The 23296-nt window shown below is 39.7% G+C and overlaps 1 protein-coding gene across 3 annotated transcripts in view; it reads left to right on the top strand.

Annotated features, from left to right (window-relative positions):
• Positions 1-21147, top strand: part of SIAH1 (siah E3 ubiquitin protein ligase 1) — an 80904-nt gene extending 59757 nt beyond the window's left edge. For 2 of the 3 annotated variants that reach the window (XM_053702017.1, XM_053702008.1), the window contains one exon: positions 19450-21147. In XM_053702017.1, the coding sequence (XP_053557992.1) occupies positions 19452-20300 (849 nt within the window). In that variant the 5' untranslated portion in view covers positions 19450-19451 and the 3' untranslated portion in view covers positions 20301-21147. Of the gene's footprint in view, positions 1-12221; positions 12673-19449 lie in introns of those variants that run through there. The other variant, XM_053701999.1, reaches the window with a different exon arrangement.
• Positions 21148-23296: the final 2149 nt, after the last annotated feature.

The following is a 23296-nucleotide window of genomic DNA, read 5'->3' as shown; positions in this document are numbered from 1 at the left end:
TTGCTATAAAGATTGTTGCAAACACTGCTGCTAGATGGCTACGGGTACGTGCACGCTCCTTAAAGGGACAGTCTAGTCAAAATTAAACTTTCATGATTCAGATTGGGTCATGTAATTTTAAACAACCTTCCAATTTACTTCTATTATCTAATTTGCTCAATTCTTTAGATATCCTTTGTTGAAGAAATAGCAATGCACATGTATGAGCCAATCACACAAGGCCTCTGTGCAGCAACCAATCAGCAGCTACTGAGCATATATAGATATGCTATTCAGCAAGTGATATCAAGAGAATGAAGCAAATTAGGTTGTTTAAAATGACATGCTCTTTCTAAATCACGAAAGAAAACATTTGGGTTTCATGTCCCTTTAATTCACCTAGGATTAATATTTAACAAAGGATACCAAGAGGACAAAGCAAAATGGATAAAGTAAAATGGGAAGTTGATTAAAATTGCATGCTCTTTCTGAATCAGGAATATTTAATTTTAAAAATTACAGTTAAAGGGGCAGTTAACACAAAATAAAAGCTAGATAGAATGATGCATTCAAAGGAAAGATTAGTCTAAGAATAACATGTAGATAATTTTTTTAAGTTTCTTTAGCGGTTTAAATATTGGCAAAATAAGTGTAAAGTTGTTGTGTCTATAAAACAATGAGAGCTGCCATATTGTAACTTAGGTTACCTTCTCTGCTTTGGCCAATTAGGGACAGTTATAAATAGGACTAGAGTGTGCAGCCAATGGCTGTGTGGAATATAAATGTGCTTTGCACTTCCATTTTTAACAGGAACTGAAAAACTCAAAATTTCAGAATGGAATTGCAGGAAAAGGGGACTAAATAAATAATGAAAGTATATTGTAATGTGTGTGTATGTGTGTGTGTGTTATATATCATTAGATATGCTTAGATAGAAATGAATGAAATTATTTGGATGTGATCTCGTTTTATTGGTTAATCATTTCTATTTGATAAACTTTTCACCTGTACTTTTATTGGAAGAAGAACAATTATTACATTTACTAATTGAAATAGTTTTATTGAACTAAAACAATAACATTTTTCTTTTTTAATTTTTGCGGTTTTCTTCTCACACTTGGGTCCTTGTGCAGATTTATTCCACTCTAAACAATCTTCTATTCAGTGAGCTTCTTGAAACTTAGTATGGGTTGATTCTGTGTACATAGATTTTCAAGGGAGCAATAACATTAAAAGGACAGTAGTCAAAATTAGACTTTCATGATTCATAAAGAACATGCAATTTAACAATTGTCCAATTGACTTATCTAATTTGCTTAGTTCTATTTGTATCCTTTGTTGAAAAGCCTGTATAGGTATGCTCAGAAGCAAAGTACTACTGTCAGCTAGCTGCTTGTCACTGTCTCACCCAATGTGTTCAGCTAGGCCCCTGTAGAGCATTGCTCTCCAACAAAGGATCCAGAGAATATAGCAGCTAATCTGATAATAGAAGTAAATCTGACAGAAATCTCTGAGAGCCTGACATTGTGAATGGATGAATACAAAAAAACATTACAGCCATGAATATACAGCATCCTGGTATGTAATAAAAAATTAATTTATTTCAGGATGAATAACCTTTGGATTTTAATGTATCTTAAATAGAAACTATTTTTATCAAAAATAATTTTATTTTAAGAAATCGGATTTGAATTTAAAAAAAAAAAAAGTTTTTTTTTTTTTTAAATCGTTGATTTCTCTTGTTAAGTGTATCCAGTCCACGGATCATCCATTACTTATGGGATATTCTCCTTTCCAACAGGAAGTTGCAAGAGGATCACCCACAGCAGAGCTGCTATATAGCTCCTCCCCTAACTGTCATATCCAGTCATTCTCTTGCAAGCCTCAACCAAGATGGAGGTCGTAAGAGGAGTGTGGTGTTTTATACTTAGTTTATTCTTCAATCAAAAGTTTGTTATTTTTAAATGGTGCCGGAGTGTACTGTTTATCTCAGGCAGTATTTAGAAGAAGAATCTGCCTGCGTTTTCTATGATCTTAGCAGAAGTAACTAAGATCCATGGCTGTTCTCACATATTCTGAGGAGTGAGGTAACTTCAGAGAGGGAATGGCGTGCAGGTTTTCCTTCAATAAGGTATGTGCAGTTAATATTTTTCTAGGGATGGAATTTGCTAGAAAATGCTGATACCGAACTAATGTAAGTAAAGCCTTAAATGCAGTGATAGCTACTGGTATCAGGCTTATTAATAGAGATGCATACTCTTACAAAAATGTAATATAAAACGTTTGCTGGCATGTTTAATCGTTTTTATATGTATTTGGTGATAAAACTTATTGGGGCCTAGTTTTTTTCCACATGGCTGGCTTGAATTTGGCCTAGAAACAGTTTCCTTAGGCTTTCCACTGTTGTAATATGAGTTGGAGGGGCCTATTTTGCCGATTTTTTTTTTTTTTTTTTTTTTTTTTGCACAGCAAAATTTACAGACACAGACATCCAGCTTCTTCCTGCATGATCCAGTACATCTCTGGAGGGCTCAAAAGGCTTCAAAGTCGTTTTTGAGGGAGGTAAAAAGCCACAGTAGAGCTGTGGCAGTTGTTGTGACTGTTTGAAAAAAAAAAACAAAAAAAAACGTTTTTGTCTTTTATTATTTTTGGGTATTAAGGGGTTAATCTTCCATTTGCAAGTGGGTGCAATGCTCTGCTAACTTGTTACATACACTGTAAAAATTTCGTTAGTGTAACTGCCTTTTTTCACTGTTATTTCAAATTTTGACAAAATTTGTGTTAAAGGTGCAGTACGTTTTTTATATTGCTTGTAAACTTGTTTAAAGTGTTTTCCAAGCTTGCTAGTCTCATTGCTAGTCTGTTTAAACATGTCTGACACAGAGGAAACTACTTGTTCATTATGCTTGAAAGCCATGGTGGAGCCCCATAGGAGAATGTGTACTAAATGTATTGATTTCACCTTAAACAGTAAAGATCAGTCTTTAACTATAAAAGAAATATCACCAGAAGATTCTGACGAGGGGGAAGTTATGCCGACTAACTCTCCCCGCCTCCCGCTCAGGGGATGCACGCTAATATGGCGCCAATTACATTAGGGACGCCCATAGCGATTACCTTGCAGGACATGGCTGCAATCATGAATAATACCCTGTCAGAGGTATTATCCAGGTTGCCTGAATTAAGAGGCAAGCGCGATTGCTCTGGGGTTAGGAGAAATACAGAGCGCGCAGATGCTGTAAGGGCCATGTCTGATACTGCGTCACAATATGCAGATCATGAGGACGGAGAGCTTCAGTCTGTTGGTGACATCTCTGATTCGGGGAATCCTGATTCAGAGATTCAGAGATTTCTAATTTTAAATTTAAGCTTGAGAACCTCTGTGTGTTGCTTGGGGAGGTATTAGCTGCTCTGAATGACTGTAACACAGTTGCAGTACCAGAGAAATTGTGTAGGCTGGATAAATACTATGCGGTACCGGTTTGTACTGATGTTTTTCCTATACCTAAAAGGCTTACAGAAATTATTAGCAAGGAGTGGGATAGACCGGGTGTGTCTTTTTCCCCACCTCTTATATTTAGAAAAATGTTTCCAATAGATGCCACTACACGGGACTTATGGCAGACGGTCCCTATGGTGGAGGGAGCAGTTTCTACTTTAGCAAAGCGTACTACTATCCCAGTTGAGGACAGTTGTGCTTTTTCAGATCCAATGGATAAAAAATTGGAGGGTTACCTTAAGAAAATGTTTATTCAACAAGGTTTTATTTTACAGCCCCTTGCATGCATTGCGCCTGTCACGGCCGCGGCGGCATTCTGGTTTGAGGCCCTGGAAGAGGCCATCCATACAGCTCCTTTGACTGAAATTATTGACCAGCTTAGAACACTTAAGCTAGCTAACACATTTGTTTCTGATGCCATTGTTCATTTGACTAAACTAACGGCTAAGAATTCCGGATTCGCCATCCAAGCGCGTAGGGCGCTATGGCTTAAATCCTGGTCAGCTGACGTGACTTCGAAGTCTAAATTACTCAACATTCCTTTCAAGGGGCAGACCTTATTCGGGCCTGGTTTGAAGGAAATTATTGCTGACATTACTGGAGGTAAGGGTCACACCCTTCCTCAGGACAGGGCCAAAGCAAAGGCCAAACAGTCTAATTTTCGTGCCTTTCGAAATTTCAAGGCAGGTGCAGCATCAACTTCCTCCGCTTCAAAACAAGAGGGAACTTTTGCTCAATCTAAGCAGGCCTGGAAACCTAACCAGTCCTGGAACAAAGGCAAGCAGGCCAGAAAGCCTGCTGCTGCCTCTAAGACAGCATGAAGGAACGGCCCCCTATCCGGCGACGGATCTAGTAGGGGGCAGACTTTCTCTCTTCGCCCAGGCGTGGGCAAGAGATGTTCAGGATCCCTGGGCGTTGGAGATCATATCTCAGGGATATCTTCTGGACTTCAAAGCTTCCCCTCCACAAGGGAGATTTCATCTTTCTTTATCTGATTTGCAGATAGCCTTGAAAGAGGCATTCCTACGCTGTGTGCAAGACCTCCTAGTTATGGGAGTGATCCATCCAGTTCCATGGACGGAACAAGGACAGGGTTTTTATTTGAATCTGTTTGTGGTTCCCAAAAAAGAGGGAACCTTCAGACCAATTTTGGATCTAAAGATCTTAAACAAATTCCTCAGAGTTCCATCTTTCAAAATGGAAACTATTCGGACCATCCTACCCATGATCCAAGAAGGTCAGTACATGACCACAGTGGACTTAAAGGATGTCTACCTTCACATACCGATTCACAAAGATCATCATCGGTTTCTAAGGTTTGCCTTTCTAGACAGGCATTACCAATTTGTAGCTCTTCCCTTCGGGTTGGCTACAGCCCCGAGAATCTTTACAAAGGTTCTGGGCTCACTTCTGGTGGTTCTAAGACAGCGAGGCATAGCGGTGGCTCCGTGTCTAGACGACATCCTGATACAGGCGTCAAGCTTTCAAGTTGCCAAGTCTCATACAGAGATAGTTCTGGCATTTCTGAGGCCGCACGGGTGGAAAGTGAGCGAGGAAAAGAGTTCTCTATCCCCACTCACAAGAGTCTCCTTCTTAGGGACTTTTATAGATTCTGTAGAAATGAAAATTTACCTGACGGAGTCCAGGTTATCAAAACTTCTAAATGCTTGCCGTGTTCTTCCCTCCATTCCGCACCCTTCGGTAGCTCAGTGTATGGAGGTAATCGGCTTAATGGTAGCGGCAATGGACATAGTGCCATTTGCGCGCCTTCATCTCAGACCGCTGCAATTATGCATGCTGAGTCAGTGGAATGGGGATTACACAGATTTGCCCCCTCTGCTAAATCTGGATAAAGAGACCAGAGATTCTCTTCTCTGGTGGTTGTCTCGGGTACACCTGCCTTTCGCAGGCCAGATTGGACAATTGTAACAGATGCCAGCCTTCTAGGTTGGGGTGCAGTCTGGAATTCCCTGAAGGCACAGGGATCGTGAACTCAGGAGGAGAAACTTCTTCCAATAAATATTCTGGAGTTAAGAGCGATATTCAATGCTCTTCTGGCTTGGCCTCAGTTAGCAACACTGAGGTTCATCAGATTTCAGTCGGACAACATCACGACTGTGGCTTACATCAACCATCAAGGGGGAACCAGGAGTTCCCTAGCGATGTTAGAAGTCTCAAATATAATTCGCTGGGCAGAGTACCACTCTTGCCACCTGTCAGCAATCCATATCCCAGGCGTGGAGAACTGGGAGGCAGATTTTCTAAGTCATCAGACTTTTCATCCGGGGGAGTGGGAACTCCATCCGGAGGTGTTTGCTCAGTTGATTCATCGTTGGGGCAGAGTTGGATCTCATGACGTCTCGCCAGAACGCCAAGATTCCTTGTTACGTATCCAGGCCAGGGACCCAGAAGCGACGCTGATAGATGCTCTAGCAGCACCTTGGTTCTTCAACCTGGCTTATGTGTTTCCACCGTTTCCTCTGCTCCCTCGACTGATTGCCAAAATCAAACAGGAGAGAGCATCTGTGATTCTGATAGCACCTGCGTGGCCACGCAGGACTTGGTATGCAGACCTAGTGGACATGTCATCCTTTCCACCATGGGCTCTGCCTCTAAGACAGGACCTTCTGATACAAGGTCCTTTCAATCATCCAAATCTAATTTCTCTGAGACTGACTGCATGGAGATTGAACGCTTGATTCTATCAAAGCGTGGCTTCTCCGAGTCAGTCATTGATACTTTAATACAGGCACGAAAGCCTGTTACCAGGAAAATCTACCACAAGATATGGAGTAAATATCTTTATTGGTGTGAATCCAAGAATTACTCATGGAGTAAGGTTAGGATTCCTAGAATATTGTCTTTTCTCCAAGAGGGCTTGGACAAAGGATTATCAGCTAGTTCCTTAAAGGGACAGATTTCTGCTCTGTCTATTCTTTTGCACAAGCGTCTGGCAGAGGTTCCATACGTCCAGGTATTTTGCCAGGCTTTGGTTAGAATTAAGCCTGTGTTTAAACCTGTTGCTCCCCCGTGGAGCTTAAACTTGGTTCTTAAAGTTCTTCAAGGAGTTCCGTTGGAACTCCTTCATTCCATTGATATTAAACTTTTATCTTGGAAAGTTCTGTTTTTGATGGCTATTTCCTCGGCTCGGAGAGTCTCTGAGCTATCTGCCTTACAATGTGATTCTCCTTATCTGATTTTTCATGCAGATAAGGTAGTCCTGCGTACCAAACCTGGGTTTTTACCTAAGGTGGTTTCTAACAAGAATATCAATCAAGAGATTGTTGTTCCATCATTGTGTCCTAATCCTTCTTCAAAGAAGGAACGTCTTTTACATAATCTGGACGTAGTCCGTGCCTTGAAGTTTTACTTACAAGCTACTAAAGATTTTCGTCAAACATCTACCCTGTTTGTCGTTTACTCTGGACAGAGGAGAGGTCAAAAAGCTTCGGCAACCTCTCTTTCCTTTTGGCTTCGGAGCATAATACGCCTAGCCTATGAGACTGCTGGACAGCAGCCCCCTGAAAGGATTACAGCTCATTCTACTAGAGCTGTGGCTTCCACCTGGGCCTTTAAAAATGAGGCCTCTGTTGAACAGATTTGCAAGGCCGCGACTTGGTCTTCGCTTTACACTTTTTACAAAATTTACAAATTTGATACTTTTGCTTCTTCGGAGGCTGTTTTTGGGAGAAAGGTTCTTCAGGCAGTGGTTCCTTCCGCTTAATCCTTCTTTGTCCCTCCCATCATCCGTGTACTTTAGCTTTGGTATTGGTATCCCATAAGTAATGGATGATCCGTGGACTGGATACACTTAACAAGAGAAAACGTAATTTATGCTTACCTGATAAATTTATTTCTCTTGTAGTGTATCCAGTCCACGGCCCGCCCTGTCCTTTTAAGGCAGGTCTAAATTTTAATTAAACTACAGTCACCACTGCACCCTATGGTTTCTCCTTTCTCTGTTTTCGGTCGAATGACTGGATATGACAGTTAGGGGAGGAGCTATATAGCAGCTCTGCTGTGGGTGATCCTCTTGCAACTTCCTGTTGGGAAGGAGAATATCCCATAAGTAATGGATGATCTGTGGACTGGATACACTACAAGAGAAATAAATTTCAGGTAAGCATAAATTATGTTTTTTATCCACCCTGCCTGGGACTTTGGTGTTTTTTTGTTTTAGGTAAAACTGGTTGGCTGACGTTAAAGAACTTCCCAGTTTGTTATTGAAATTGCTTCTTTCTCTTGGTATGCTTTATTGAAAAGCATACCTAGGTAGGTGCATAAGCAGCAATGCACTACTGGGAGCTGGCTGCTGATTTGTAGCTGTACATATATGCCACTTGTCATTGACTCACCCGATGTGTTCAGCTAGGTCCCAGTATTGCGTTGTTGCACCTTAAAGGGGCATGAAACAATGTGTTCATTCTGTTAGAGTGCGCAATTTTAAACTACTTTCTAGTGTACATCTATTAGCAAATTTCCTTTGTTTCTTGGAATCTTTTGTTAAAAAGCAGGATTGTAAGCACAGGTGTGTGCACCTGTCTGGAACAATATATAGCAGTGGTTTTTCACAAATGTTATGCATTTGCAAGAACAGTAGATGGCAGCACTGTTTCCTGCCATGTAGTGCTCCAGACACCTAGTATCTCTTCAACAAAGATAACATGGAAAACCATGGGCTCAGTCTGACTATACATGTTCTGTGATCAATGAATGCTTTGTGCCCCCTGCAGATTAAGCCATTCCCTCTGAAGAGCTTTGAGACCGCCCTTTCATGCTTGGTGGTAACTATATAATATATATATATATATATATATATATATATATATATATATATATATATATATATATTTACAGCTTTCACCCAGTGCATGTAGTCTGTAGGATTAAAGGGATATGACACAAAAAATATTTTGGGGTTCATACTTATTTATTTTTAATTTCCAGTTTATTTCTTTTAAATTTGCTTCATTCCTATGGTATTCTTTCTTGAAAAGACACTTAGGTAGGTGTCTGGAGAACTACATGGCAGGAAATAGTGCTCTTGCAAATGGATCACATTCTAGCAAACTGCTGCCATCTAGTGCTCTTGCAAATGGATCACATTCTAGCAAACTGCTGCCATCTAGTGCTCTTGCAAATGGATCACATTCTAGCAAAACTGCTGCCATCTAGTGCTCTTGCAAATGGATCACATTCTAGCAAACTGCTGCCATCTAGTGCTCTTGCAAATGGATCACATTCTAGCAAAACTGCTGCCATCTAGTGCTCTTGCAAATGGATCACATTCTAGCAAAACTGCTGCCATCTAGTGCTCTTGCAAATGGATCACATTCTAGCAAAACTGCTGCCATCTAGTGCTCTTGCAAATGGATAACATTCTTGCAAAACTGCTGCCATCTAGTGCTCTTGCAAATGGATAACATTCTTGCAAAACTGCTGCCATCTAGTGCTCTTGCAAATGGATAACATTCTAGCAAAACTGCTGCCATCTAGTGCTCTTGCAAATGGATAACATTCTAGCAAAACTGCTGCCATCTAGTGCTCTTGCAAATGGATCACATTCTAGCAAAACTGCTGCCATCTAGTGCTCTTGCAAATGGATCACATTCTAGCAAAACTGCTGCCATCTAGTGCTCTTGCAAATGGATAACATTCTAGCAAAACTGCTGCCATCTAGTGCTCTTGCAAATGGATCACATTCTTACAAAACTGCTGCCATCTAGTGCTCTTGCAAATGGATCACATTCTTACAAAACTGCTGCCATCTAGTGCTCTTGCAAATGGATCACATTCTTACAAAACTGCTGCCATCTAGTGCTCTTGCAAATGGATCACATTCTAGCAAAACTGCTGCCATCTAGTGCTCTTGCAAATGGATAACATTCTAGCAAAACTGCTGCCATCTAGTGCTCTTGCAAATGGATAACATTCTAGCAAAACTGCTGCCATCTAGTGCTCTTGCAAATGGATCACATTCTTACAAAACTGCTGCCATCTAGTGCTCTTGCAAATGGATAACATTCTTACAAAACTGCTGCCATCTAGTGCTCTTGCAAATGGATCACATTCTTGCAAAACTGCTGCCATCTAGTGCTCTTGCAAATGGATCACATTCTAGCAAAACTGCTGCCATCTAGTGCTCTTGCAAATGGATCACATTCTAGCAAAACTATTGCTATATGTTGTTGTGCACTCCTAAATTTGCATGCCTGCATTTTAACAAGATGCTGAGAGAATGAAAAAAATGTGTTAATAAAAGTAAATTACAAAGTTGTGTAAAATTGCAATGCATGTTCTATCTGAATCATGAAATCATTTTTTTTTTGGGGGGGGGGGGGGTTCATGTCCCATTAAGAGGAAAGCAGCTGCCAGCCCAACATTAATGCTTGGAGCAAAGATTAAAGTTGCATACTTTTTTTTTTTTTTTTTTTTTTTCTACTACTCCACTGACCAACCCCCCCCCCCAATCATATTCCATGCGTGCCGCCTGTAATGGAAGAGAGCACTAGCAGTGTTATTTCCTGTATGGGGATGTAGAGTGGTGATGGGAGTCAAATACTCCTGCCTGGAGCTTTGCGGATAAAGCACTTTTTAAGGGGGAAGCCTTTGTACTTCCCTTTACTGCACATTCCTGAATGCCCCTAATTCAAGAACACTGCTGAGGATAATCCCTCCCTCTAGCCATTCTGCGTCCTGGGATGGCTACTAGAAGAGATGTGCTGGGCTGCCTATAACAAAATAGTACTATTTTCAGGGCACAAATCCATGTACATGTTTTGGGGGGGTTTTTTTGGTTTTTTTTTTATTAAAAGAACTGCTGTAAATGACTATGTAAGATTTTGTGAAATTCTATATAGGATGATTTTTGGTGCAATTATTTGTTTTGTTCGAACAAGGATTAGGACAACCTGGCTTTTCTATCAGGTGTGAAATCTGAATTGTATCATTTTAAATTGTATGTAATGTGTATGGTTAGTCCATGGGCTCCTTGCACTGCCTTGGCATGTAAACTTAGGAGCCCAGCTGTCCTGTAGATCACCTTCTTGTAAATTGAATCTGCAACAGTTGGCAGGGCCCCTCTACCCATTCATCTAGTCCAGTTTGCCTCCTATAAATGATAACTTTTGTATATTAGATCATATGTTTATAGCGATGTGGAATCTGTTGGTGCTTTGCAAATGATAATACTGCAATGTGACAAATAATTTAAATCTTGATATTGAAAAAGTAGAAGTATAAATTATATTTTTGGAAGATGTAGTGCTGATAATGTAGCACTTTAAAATGTACATTTTTTTTTTTAAGATTACTGCCTTAAAGTAATATATGTACCTGCCAATCAGCAAGTGCTACCCAGGGTGCTGAACCAAAAACTGCCCAGCTCCTAAGCTTACATTCCTGCTTTTTTAAATGGATACAAAGAGAACAAAGAAAAATTGATAATTGGAGTAAATTAGAAAGTTAACTGCTTGCTCTGATTCATAAAAATAAAAATATGGGGTGTCACATCCCTTTAAACAAACACAATCCATCAGGTAAAATGGATAATTAAAAATGGATATGAAACCCATATTTATTTATTTTTATTCAGAGCATACCATTTTTAAAAAAATCAAATTGCCTTCTATTATCAAATTTGCTTTGTTCCCATTATATTGTTTGTTGAAGAGATGCCTAAGTATGTGTATGGAGCACTACGTGGCAGGAAATAGTGCTGCTATCTACTGTAGTTCTCTTGCAAATGGATAACATTTTTACAAAACTGCTGCCATATAGCATTCCAGATATGGGCAGGCTCATAAGCTTAAAGGGACATGAAACCCAAAATTTCATGTTTCAAATAGAACATACAATATAAAAAAACGTCACAATTTACTTCAATTAGCAAATTTGCTTCATTCCTTTATTATTCTTTGTTGAAGGAGCAGCCTTGCACTACAGGTAGCTAGCTGAAGACATTGGATGAACCAATGACAAAGCATATATGTGCATCCAGCAATCAGCAGCTATTTCCCAGCAATGCATTGCTGTTCCATCCTGAGCCAACCTAGGTATTTTTTAACAAAGGATATCAAGAGAACAAAGCAAATTAGATCAAAATTAAATTTTAAAATTGCATGCTGTATCTGAATCATGAAATAAAAATGTTTGATTTCATATCCCTTTATAGAGAACAAAAAAAAAATTAGAAAGTTGTTTGAAATTGTATGCTCTATCGAACGACAAACTAACATTTTGGGTTCCATATCCCTTTATAGTGAATAACATTTTACAGTACATTGCATTGAAGTTGCATTCCTGTTGGACTTTTAGTATGTTTAACCGATGGTTGTAGTTGTTGCCAGACTGATTTATAGACAGGTTTCCATTTGAAATGGCGTGCGGGGCGTTTTTATATGGATGCAGAGTTGTATGTCCGCTGCTAGCGCTTTGCATGATCGGCGGACCACCAGATTTTGTACTATTTACCTGACACATGCAGTGCCCAGCGGTGACAGTAAAATATGGGGTGTAGAAAAAGTTTTGCTGGACCAGTGCCAGGTTTCCTTAGCGGGACCTTGTAAGGCCATTGTAGCTGACACGGGTAGAGTGTAGTAGCTGCCTCAGTCGCTGTTTACTTTGGACTCAGTAGTTGCTGTTGGTGGGTGGCTCTGTGCCGGGGGGTGGTACGGGGCAGTCGTGTTGGGAGGGGTTCAAATGACTGTAGGCGGCCTGTGTTTGGGGCGGTGCGCTTGCGCAGTTCTTGCGGGTGTGGTCGATGGTCGGAGCTGCGCTGCAGTGTTGTATGTGCGTTGTGGGAGATACTTGGTAGAAGCTTTTGCTGTGATCTATGATTTGCTCGCTGTGAGAGACCCTTATTGTAACAACTGGTGTATCACGGGATTTTCACACCAAGCTCGTGTCTGAAATGAGACTGAGCGGTGCCGGTGCTCCTCTTTGACAGACTCCGTGGCTTTGGGAGGTCCCCTCAGTTAAGCACGCTCGGTATGGGCAGCAGCTATTTCTGATTGCTTACTTCATCGCCTCCTATGACAGCTGCCAGGGCCTCTGATCTGGGAGATCCGATTTCTCTGGAAGAGCGCAATGAACTGCCCGACCCATGACGGGGAAAGCCACCTACAGCGTGCTGTATTCATGGAAAGGGGTTCTCTTCACATGTCTGTCCGGGAGTGACCCGAGGAAGAGAAAAGGTAAAATCTTCCTGTATCGTACAGCAAGCGGCTCAAGCACAACTATTGTAAATGCGTTTAACCCATCGACTGCCAATGAAGGGCACTAGTACGTTTTTTTTTTTAGCATGCAGTAAGGTTACTCTTTTTACGCCTACAATCAATTGTGATATATGTCGTGAATACAGTAAAACAACTTTTTCACTGTATCTTGACTTTATTTTTCCCGTCATTTCTCTGTAGAACTTTCACAGATTACCAGCTTCTTGAGCTATTTATGGTATTGCTGCTTGTTTTGCAACAGTAATGGAATTTTTCTACTTTAGTCAGTTCTAAAATGTTTTTTTTTTTTTTTTTATCTTTTGATGACATACAGATAGTGTGCAAATATATGTACACACATCCTTTTGTTGTTAACCAGGGTTCTTGTTCTTAAGGAGCAATGTAATACATGGAAGGTCAATAAATTACATTCCAGACCGCTCTCAAAATTGACATATTTTCAAAGTTCAGAAATGCATGTTATGAATGTAAAAACACATTTCTAAGATACAATTTAAAACTATTTGCTAATATGCGTACTGTGAATCTTAAAATATAAATTGTAGTCTGTCACAAAACTGTCTGTTTACTGTGCAAACCGTATTTTATTGCTAAAATAAAGGTTTCACCCATGCACAAGGGGGGTTATGCACATAATCTGCTATAGAGCAGCAATGCACTCATGGGAGCTATCTGAACACATCTTGTAAGCAAATGACAAGAGGCATATGTGTAGCCTCCAATCAGCAACCCCCCCAGTTAAGTTATTGATGCTCATGAGCTTACCAAAGGATGTTCTATCTGGACCGGTAAAGTTTGATTTTCATGTCACTTAACCGAATATGAAACCCAACATTTTTCTTTTTTGATTCATACAGAGCATACTATATATAGTGTATATGTTTCCAATTTTCTTTGATCAAATTTGCTTAAAGTGATGGAAAACTCTCCCCTTTTTAAAATGAGATCTGGAATGTAAGCGCTATTTTAGATGGAGTTTTATTCATGTGCAATGAAGATGCGCTATAACTTAGTTATTAATATAGATATGAAATTCAAATACCCCACGTTACACCACCCACTTCAAAAGTCAATTTTTCTGTCAGCTAAATGATTGAATTACTCTCCAGTCAATGCTCTAGCTACAACAAAAGTGCCATATGGGGAGAGCGCTGATTGGACAACAATTCAGTCTGTTAGCTCACAGAAAATTTTACTTTTGAAGTGGGCGGAGGAGCATGCAGTATTTGAATTTCTATCTATATTAAAAAGCATGTTATACTGCATCTTCATTACAGCTAATGAATTAAACTCCATCTAAAATAGCGCTTACATTCCAGATCTGATTTTAAAAAGGGGAGAGAGTTTACCATCACTTTAATTCCCATGATCATCTTTATTGAAGAGATGCATAGATATGCATGTGAAGCACTAAGTGGCAGGAAATAGTGCTGCCATCTTGCAAATAGATAACATTCTAAATAGCTAACGTTCTTACTCTAGAAATGGTCAGGCTCCTAAACGTATACCTGCTTTTCAACAAAAGATATGAGAACAAAGAGAAATTTTAATAGAAGTAAATTAGAAAGTTTCTTAAAATTGCATGCTCTATCTGAATCATGAAATGAAACATTTGTTTCATATCCATTTAAATAGTTTTCCACAGTGTTTGGATAATTATGTATTGCTAGTCATGTATCCTTTCAAAGATTAGTTCACAAAATGCAATATTTCATTATATGATGTATGCAGTTAATGCTGTGATGGTTGTCATGCAAACATGGAAAACCAAATCTTGATGCTTGTGTGTGTGTGTACATCTCTTGAATAGTTTGAGCTCTCCATTATTTTACCTCTGCACATTAATTGGTGTTTGATTTTTGTATGGATGAGTACCTTATATACACACACGCTCCTAGTCCACACTGAGTAGTAACTTTTTCCCCGATTGGTCAATTATAGGGATATTTTGCCAGCCTCTGTGTAAATACTACCCTTTAAACTTTGCTACCCTGTTGCCATAGAAAGAGGCATAGATGGCCTAGGCCAAAATTCAACCCTGTATAATGTGTATTCATTATCTAATATATTTGTGAATACAGAGTGTGTGTGTTTGTGTGTATGTATATATATATGTGTGTGTGTGTGCGTTGTATCCCTCCTATGTGTATAGGTGTGCTCCTTTTTGTTCTATTGGAATTTTTAATATTGGAATTTTTTTCTGTGTTTTTTCCTTAAACGGTATATGAGTGATTGTCACAACGGTTTAAACGGTTTTAGTTCATACAGATTTTTATTCTTATGTCGTCGCTGCTATTATAGGATAAATATAATTTTTCTTTAGGTATTTAGTATTTTTCTTTAGGTATTTAGTATCTATCCAATTCTTTTTCGCTTGCTTTGCGTTACATGGTATTTACACCTATAAGTATAAGATACTATATTTGCACACATTTGATGTACATATCACTTTACTGTAGCAATGGCTGATTGCCATGGCAACCTGTTTGGCGTTTTCTTTGCACGGGGGGTCTAATAGGGTATAAATGTTTGTTGCCCACTATGTTAATGATAGTCTGATGAATGGGTGTATTTCCTGAAACCCACTGAATAAAAGGCTCTTGTTGCACCTATTAAGCCCAGAGAGTGCTTTCTTCTATTAAAAAATATATATATAATATTTATTATTGCACAGGCAATTAGCACATCTAGGCAACCGGGGATACTTGGCTACATGTGCTAATTATCTGTGCAATAATTTCTGTTAATTTACTTTTGTGATAAGGAGGGTTTTAATCTCATGCTTTTATCTCCCATAATTGGAATGGATTATAATTGGAATGGATTATATATATATATATATATATATATATATATATATATATATATATATATATATATATATATATATATATATATATATATATATATATATATATATATATATATATATATATATATAATGTGTGTGTATATGTAGAGAGATTTCTCAGTGCAGTAGTTTGACATGTGCTTAAAGGTACACTGAACCCAATTTTTTTTTCATGGTTCAGAGCCTGACATTTTAAGCAACTTTCTTATTAACTCCTATTAAATTTTCTTCATTCTCTTGGTATCTTTATTTGAAATGCAAGAATGTAAGTTTAGATGCCGGCCCATTTTTGGTGAACAAACTGGGTTGTCCTTGCTGATTGGTGGATAAATTCATCCACCAATAAAAATGTGCTGTCCAGAGGCCTGAACAAAAAAAAACTTTCTTTTTCAAATAAAGATAGCAAGAGAACGAAGAAAAATACGAGTAAATTAGAAAGTCTATCGATATCAAGAAAGAAAAAAATTAGGTTGTGTCCCTTTTTAAAGGGCAATGATACCCAAATGTTAAAACACTTGAAAGTGATGCATCATAGCTGTATAAAGCTGACTAGAAAATATCACCTGAACATCTCTATGTAAAAAATTAAGATATTTTACCTCAAAAGTTCCTCAGTAGCCACAATCCCATTGTAAAGGACTTCTAAGCAGCAAATCAGTATGTCTCATGCACTCATGTTGTTTCTCTATTCAGTTTAAGGAAGTTTACTATGAAATCTCATGAGTTAAAGTGATGGTAAACTCACTATAATGACAATGTTATTTCCTAAAGCTTTTATTACACATATACTTTGTATACTCTAATTTCTTTACTAATCAATGTTTAAGACAGAGTAAATTACTTTTTTTATTTGCAGGATTGCCTGTCCCTGGCCGCCTCCGTGTAAAAAATACTGATTGTGAAATTTGATTGACATATGGCACATCCAATAGCAGATGCACCATACGCCCTATGTATTTGATCTTCAGCACGCTCCGGTGCCGCTGCTTTGAGGGCTCTGAATTAGCAATGCACACTGCGCAAGTGCAGTTATCAGATGAGCCGACAGCGGCCTCATGTAAACAGTCTGTTTACATGAGGCCGCTGTCGGCTCATCTGATAACTGCACTTGCGCAGTGTGCATTGCTAATTCAGAGCCCTCAAAGCAGCGGCACCGGAGCGTGCTGAAGATCAAATACATAGGGCGTATGGTGCATCTGCTATTGGATGCGCCATATGTCAATCAAATTTCACAATCAGTATTTTTTACACGGAGGCGGCCAGGGACAGGCAATCCTGCAAATAAAAAAAGTAATTTACTGTGTCTTAAACATTGATTAGTAAAGAAATAAGAATATACAAGGTATATTTGAAATAAAAGCTTTAGGAAATAGCATTGTCATTATAGTGAGTTTACCATCACTTTAAGTCAATTCTCATGAGATCACAGTAAAAGAGTTCATGACCTCAGCACTGCTGATGCTGATTAGCAGCTGTTCATTTCTTCATTTTTTTTTTTTTTTTACCTGCAGCTGGATATCAGCTGAAGTAAAACTTTTTACATAGAACTTGCTCTGCTGAGCTGAGGAGATTGTGAGGTAAAATATCTTCCTTTTTTACATAGAGATGCTCAGGTGATATTTTCCTGTCAGCTTTTTACAGTTATACTGCATCAGTTTCAAGTGATTTAGCATATGAGTATTATGTCCCTTTAAGTAGACTGGTTCTGTTGACATTATAGTTGGCTACAACATCAAGTTTTAAGGCAGAGAAAACATTTTTAGTAGTTGCAGATTTTTGTTTCAGTATACATTTCTTTTGCTTCATTCAAGTTTTAATTATTAAAAATCAAAACAAAAATTAAGTATATACAACATTGAAGGGGCAGTAAACACCTTGTAATAGTGAAACTCTTGGCAGGGCCCTCTATCCCTTTTATCTCCCACAACTGTCACCTTGCATATTATACCCATGTCTTTAGCGCTGCTGAACCTGTTGGTGCTCTACATATAACTGATAACAATTACATTTTTGTATTTTAACAAATTAATATATTGGCAGTTTCTGAATGTTTGTACACATCTCTCTTGTGCTTTCTCGCTCTTTTTTTTCTCTCTCGTTCTTTTTCGCTCTTGCTTTCTTTCTTGCTCTCGTGGTCTCTCGCTTTCGTGCTCGCTTTTGCAATCTCTCTTGCTTTCGTTTGCGCTCTCTTGCTTTCGTTTGCGCGCGCTCTCTTGCTTTCGTTTGCGCGCTCTCTCTTGCTTTCGTTTGCGTGCGCTCTCTTGCTTTCGTTTGCGTGCGCTCTCTTGCTTTCGTTTGCGTGCGCTCTCTTGCTTTCGTTTGCGTGCGCTCTCTTGCTTTCGTTTGCGCGCGCTCTCTTGCTTTCGTTTGCGCGCGCGCTCTTGCTTTCGTTTGCGCGCTCTCGCTTGCTTTTGCTCGTTTGCGCGCTCTCGCTTGCTTTTGCTCGCTTTCGCGCTCTCGCTTGCTTTTGCTCGCTTTCGCGCTCTCGCTTTCACGCTCGCTAGCTCTCTCCGCTTGCTAGCTCACTCACTTTCGCTTGCTAGCTCTCTCGCTTGCTAGCTCACTCACTTTCGCTTGCTAGCTCTCTCGCTTGCTAGCTCACTCACTTTCTCTCGCTTGCTAGCTCACTCACTTTCTCTCGCTTGCTAGCTCACTCACTTTCTCTCGCTTGCTAGCTCACTCACTTTCTCTCGCTTGCTAGCTCACTCACTTTCTCTCGCTTGCTAGCTCACTCACTTTCTCTCGCTTGCTAGCTCACTCACTTTCTCTCGCTTGCTAGCTCACTCACTTTCTCTCGCTTGCTAGCTCACTCACTTTCTCTCGCTTGCTAGCTCACTCACTTTCTCTCGCTTGCTAGCTCACTCACTTTCTCTCGCTTGCTAGCTCACTCACTTTCTCTCGCTTGCTAGCTCACTCACTTTCTCTCGCTTGCTAGCTCACTCACTTTCTCTCGCTTGCTAGCTCACTCACTTTCTCTCGCTTGCTAGCTCACTCACTTTCTCTCGCTTGCTAGCTCACTCACTTTCTCTCGCTTGCTAGCTCACTCACTTTCTCTCGCTGGCTAGCTCACTCACTTTCTCTCGCTGGCTAGCTCACTCACTTTCTCTCGCTGGCTAGCTCACTCACTTTCTCTCGCTGGCTAGCTCACTCACTTTCTCTCGCTGGCTAGCTCACTCACTTTCTCTCGCTGGCTAGCTCACTCACTTTCTCTCGCTGGCTAGCTCACTCACTTTCTCTCGCTGGCTAGCTCACTCACTTTCTCTCGCTGGCTAGCTCACTCACTTTCTCTCGCTGGCTAGCTCACTCACTTTCTCTCGCTGGCTAGCTCACTCACTTTCTCTCGCTGGCTAGCTCACTCACTTTCTCTCGCTGGCTAGCTCACTCACTTTCTCTCGCTGGCTAGCTCACTCACTTTCTCTCGCTGGCTAGCTCACTCACTTTCTCTCGCTGGCTAGCTCACTCACTTTCTCTCGCTGGCTAGCTCACTCACTTTCTCTCGCTGGCTAGCTCACTCACTTTCTCTCGCTGGCTAGCTCACTCACTTTCTCTCGCTGGCTAGCTCACTCACTTTCTCTCGCTGGCTAGCTCACTCACTTTCTCTCGCTGGCTAGCTCACTCACTTTCTCTCGCTGGCTAGCTCACTCACTTTCTCTCGCTGGCTAGCTCACTCACTTTCTCTCGCTGGCTAGCTCACTCACTTTCTCTCGCTGGCTAGCTCACTCACTCTCTAAACAAGACTAATTTCTTAATATTCTTGCTGGTTTCTAAAATTGCAAAAAAAGGAAGAGAAAAAGTTTTTAGTACTGTAATGTTACTAGATACATACCTAGAAATGTATGGCAAAGCTAATTTCTTATTTTGGTAATTTTTGTTTGTCATTACAGAAATGAGCCGTCAGACTGCTGCAGCAATCCCTACCGGTACATCCAAGTGTCCACCATCCCAGCGTGTACCAGCTCTGACTGGTACAACAGCCTCCAACAATGACTTGGCTAGTCTTTTCGAATGTCCAGTCTGCTTTGACTATGTGTTGCCACCAATCCTTCAATGTCAAAGTGGCCATCTTGTATGCAGTAATTGCCGACCAAAGCTCACATGCTGTCCAACATGCAGAGGCCCTTTGGGATCCATCCGTAATTTGGCAATGGAAAAAGTTGCCAACTCGGTTTTATTCCCCTGCAAATATGCATCTTCAGGATGTGAGGTAACGTTGCCACACACTGAAAAAGCAGACCATGAGGAGCTCTGTGAGTTTCGGCCTTATTCTTGTCCCTGTCCTGGTGCTTCCTGTAAATGGCAAGGTTCTCTGGATGCAGTGATGCCCCACCTAATGCACCAGCACAAATCAATAACAACGTTACAAGGAGAGGATATTGTTTTTCTTGCCACAGACATTAATCTTCCTGGTGCTGTTGACTGGGTAATGATGCAATCTTGTTTTGGTTTTCACTTCATGTTGGTTTTGGAAAAACAGGAGAAATATGATGGTCATCAACAATTCTTTGCAATTGTGCAGCTAATAGGAACACGCAAGCAAGCTGAGAACTTTGCTTACCGTCTGGAGTTAAATGGTCACAGGCGGAGATTGACTTGGGAAGCAACTCCCCGCTCTATTCACGAGGGAATAGCAACTGCCATCATGAATAGTGACTGTCTAGTTTTTGACACCAGCATTGCACAGCTATTTGCAGAAAATGGCAATTTAGGAATAAATGTAACAATCTCAATGTGTTGAAGTGGCAATCGGACACAACCAGGACTGGTTTTCCAAAGTCATTGCATTACATTTCACATACTGCAATTACCATTGACACTTATTGCCAGCCACAAATTGTTAAAATGGTGGTTGGCAAATGAAAAGTAATAAAGGAAGCAATTGCATGTAGAAACACTAATATTTAAAAAGAATAAACCACTGAAAAAACCTATAAACACCCATCTGGGAAACTTTTTTTGTATTAAACTAAAAAGAAAAGGAGAAAAAAAAATACCATGAAATGTAAAGTAATCCCAAATTAATTTGTGTTTGTAGTTTGTACAGTGAAAATACTGTTTGTGTTTATTTCCCTCCCTTTTGACGGACAAGCCATTTTGCGTGGTTTTATACCACTGCTTCCTTATTTGTAAGTCACTATATAGAATTGCTGCTGTTTGTGTAAAATTTCTGTGTCTTGCTAATTTTTATTAACTTCTATAGTTTTTCATTCAATAAATTTGATTTTCTTTTCTGTAACTGTATGTTTGCTATACCTATTGTTTAAATTTTTTTATTTTTTCTATGTTTTTATTTGGAAAGGTTTGTTCCCAGTCTAATTTGTTATGATTTGAGAAATGTTTAAAATTGCAGCGGTAATATTGGCAAATTACCTAAATGCTGTTGACTTGGTATTTACTAAATACACCAGCCTTATATTGGTAAAAATGGTTACAATGAAGTTGGGATGTTCAAGTATAAAGGGTGTATTTATTTTGTAGTGCAAGATTACATTCAGATATACAAGTAAAAATTGTTAACGAGTAGTCTCAAAATGAGATGTTCTCAATTTTTTAGAATTGTCATTAAAATAATATTTGGCAAACTACTATCTTTTAACTGTATTTGTGTTTTTAGCAAAAGGTTTTATGTGGTTATTCATTCCTTAGCTGATATCTTGACCAATACAGGTGCTGCTAAATGTTTAGAAGTCTAATACTGATTTACAAGGAACAGAATTAAATTCCTTGTGTTTATTTTAGCATAGTTAATTGGTGAAAAGTTGTGATGTACTTTATTTCTTCTACAAGATATGACGAGTCCACGGATTTCATCCTTGTGGGATTTATCCTCCTGCTAACAGGAAGTGGCAAAGAGCACCACAGCAGAGCTGTATATATAGCTCCTCCCTCCTCTCCACCCCCAGTCATTCTCTTTGCCTGTGTTAGTAATAGTAAGAGGTAAAGTGAGGTGTTAGCATTAGATTCTTCAATCAAGAAGTTTTTTATTTTAAAATGGTACCGGTGTGTACTATTTTCCTCAGGGAGAAATGGAAATAAGGAATGAAGATTTTTCTGCCCTGAGGTTGATAGCAGAGATCCATTCTGGTTCCCACAGAACTTCTGAAGGTAGTTCAAGAGAAATCTTCAGTGTGGAGAACGGTGTGATGCTTCAAGCAGCATTGAGGTATGTTCAGTCTTTTATTTCTGAGGAGACTTGTTCTATCAGAACTGGCTGACATTTTTTTCCCTGTAAGGGAAGGGGTAAGCAGTAGACCTATATGAAACTGAGGGTGTTGCTGAAATGCCTGCTTTCTCTTGTAAGGTTCATCCATTACTTGTGGGATATTCTCCTTCCCAACAGGAAGTTGCAAGAGGACACCCACAGCAGAGCTGTCTATATAGCTCCTCCCCTAACTGCCACCCCCAATCATTCTCTTGCAACTCTCGACAAGAAAGGAAGTATCAAGAGATATGTGGTGACTTAGTGTAGTTTTACCTTCAGTCAAGAGTTTGTTATTTTTAAACGTTACCGGCGTTGTACTGTTTTACTCTCAGGCAGAAATTAGAAGAAGAATTCTGCCTGGAGGTTTGATGAACTTAGCGGTTTGTAACTAAGGTCCATTGCTGTTCTCACACATAACTGAAGAATATGGGAAAACTTCAGTTGGGGGAACGGTCTGCAGATTACCTGCTTTGAGGTATGTTCAGTATTTTTATTTCTAGAGAGATGAATAAGTTCTAGAAAATGCTGACAGAGCCTTGTGTATTTGAGGTAAGCCTGATGCAGTGATTTAACAGCGACTGGGATCATGCTTACAAAACAGGGTAATACAGGTATACCCCGCTCATACAGCGGGTTAGGGACCGGAGCCCCGCTGTAAAGTGAAAACCGCCTTAAAGTGAAACAAGGCAGTTTTAGCTTTCTTTTCAGTGTTTAAAATCCTGAAAACATGTTTGAACTAACATATATTAGGGGTGCAATAGTGCTATGTTTAGTTTAACACTAGCACAGCACAGTATTCAATTAGTATTCAATAGAAACTGTACCTGTAAAATAGTGACAATTACTGTGGTAAAACTTGCCAGAATATAACACTGAGACACAGATTGCACTGTAATGCTGTAAAAACGATGAATTGCGCATAGCAAAATGGTGCCAGTTACTTTTCTCACAATTTTACAAAGATTACAGCACTGTTTCAAAATTCTTGGAAGTTGAACTTCAGCTCCACAAAGCGCTGTATTAGCGAAGCGCTGTAAAGTGAAGCGCTGTAAAGTGAGGTATACCTGTACTCATGTTAATATTCATATTACTTAGTGATAAAATGTTTACATGATTTCATAAATAGGATGTTTTTTCTCTGAGGGAGATAAGTCTATATTTGGGGCCTAGTTTCCACATGGCTAGTCAGATACTCCTAGGAGTATTTTCTTAAGGCCCCTCTGACATCCAGTACATGGTGGGAGGGGCCTATTTTAGCGCTCTAACTGCGCAGTTTAAATTCAGACTTAGACATCCAGCTTCCCTAGAGGAGTCCTCTGGCATCTGAGGAGCATTTCAAAGGGGTTATTTCTGCACAAAATCGTATTTGAGGGCAGGTAGGAGCCTCAGCAGAGCTGTGGCAAGGTGCTCAATTGACTTTTAAAGTTTTTTAACTTTTTTTCAATCCGGTTTGGGGCCTAAGGGGTTAATCATCCATTTGCAAGTGGGTGCAATGTTGCTTTAGTCCCTTACACACACTGTAAAAATTTCAA

This window comes from Bombina bombina, chromosome 1, assembly GCF_027579735.1.
Source record: "Bombina bombina isolate aBomBom1 chromosome 1, aBomBom1.pri, whole genome shotgun sequence".
NCBI classification, from domain to species: Eukaryota; Metazoa; Chordata; class Amphibia; order Anura; family Bombinatoridae; genus Bombina; species Bombina bombina.
The sequence above is the reverse complement of the archived record's forward strand: the minus strand, read 5'-3'. Positions and strand labels throughout refer to the sequence as shown.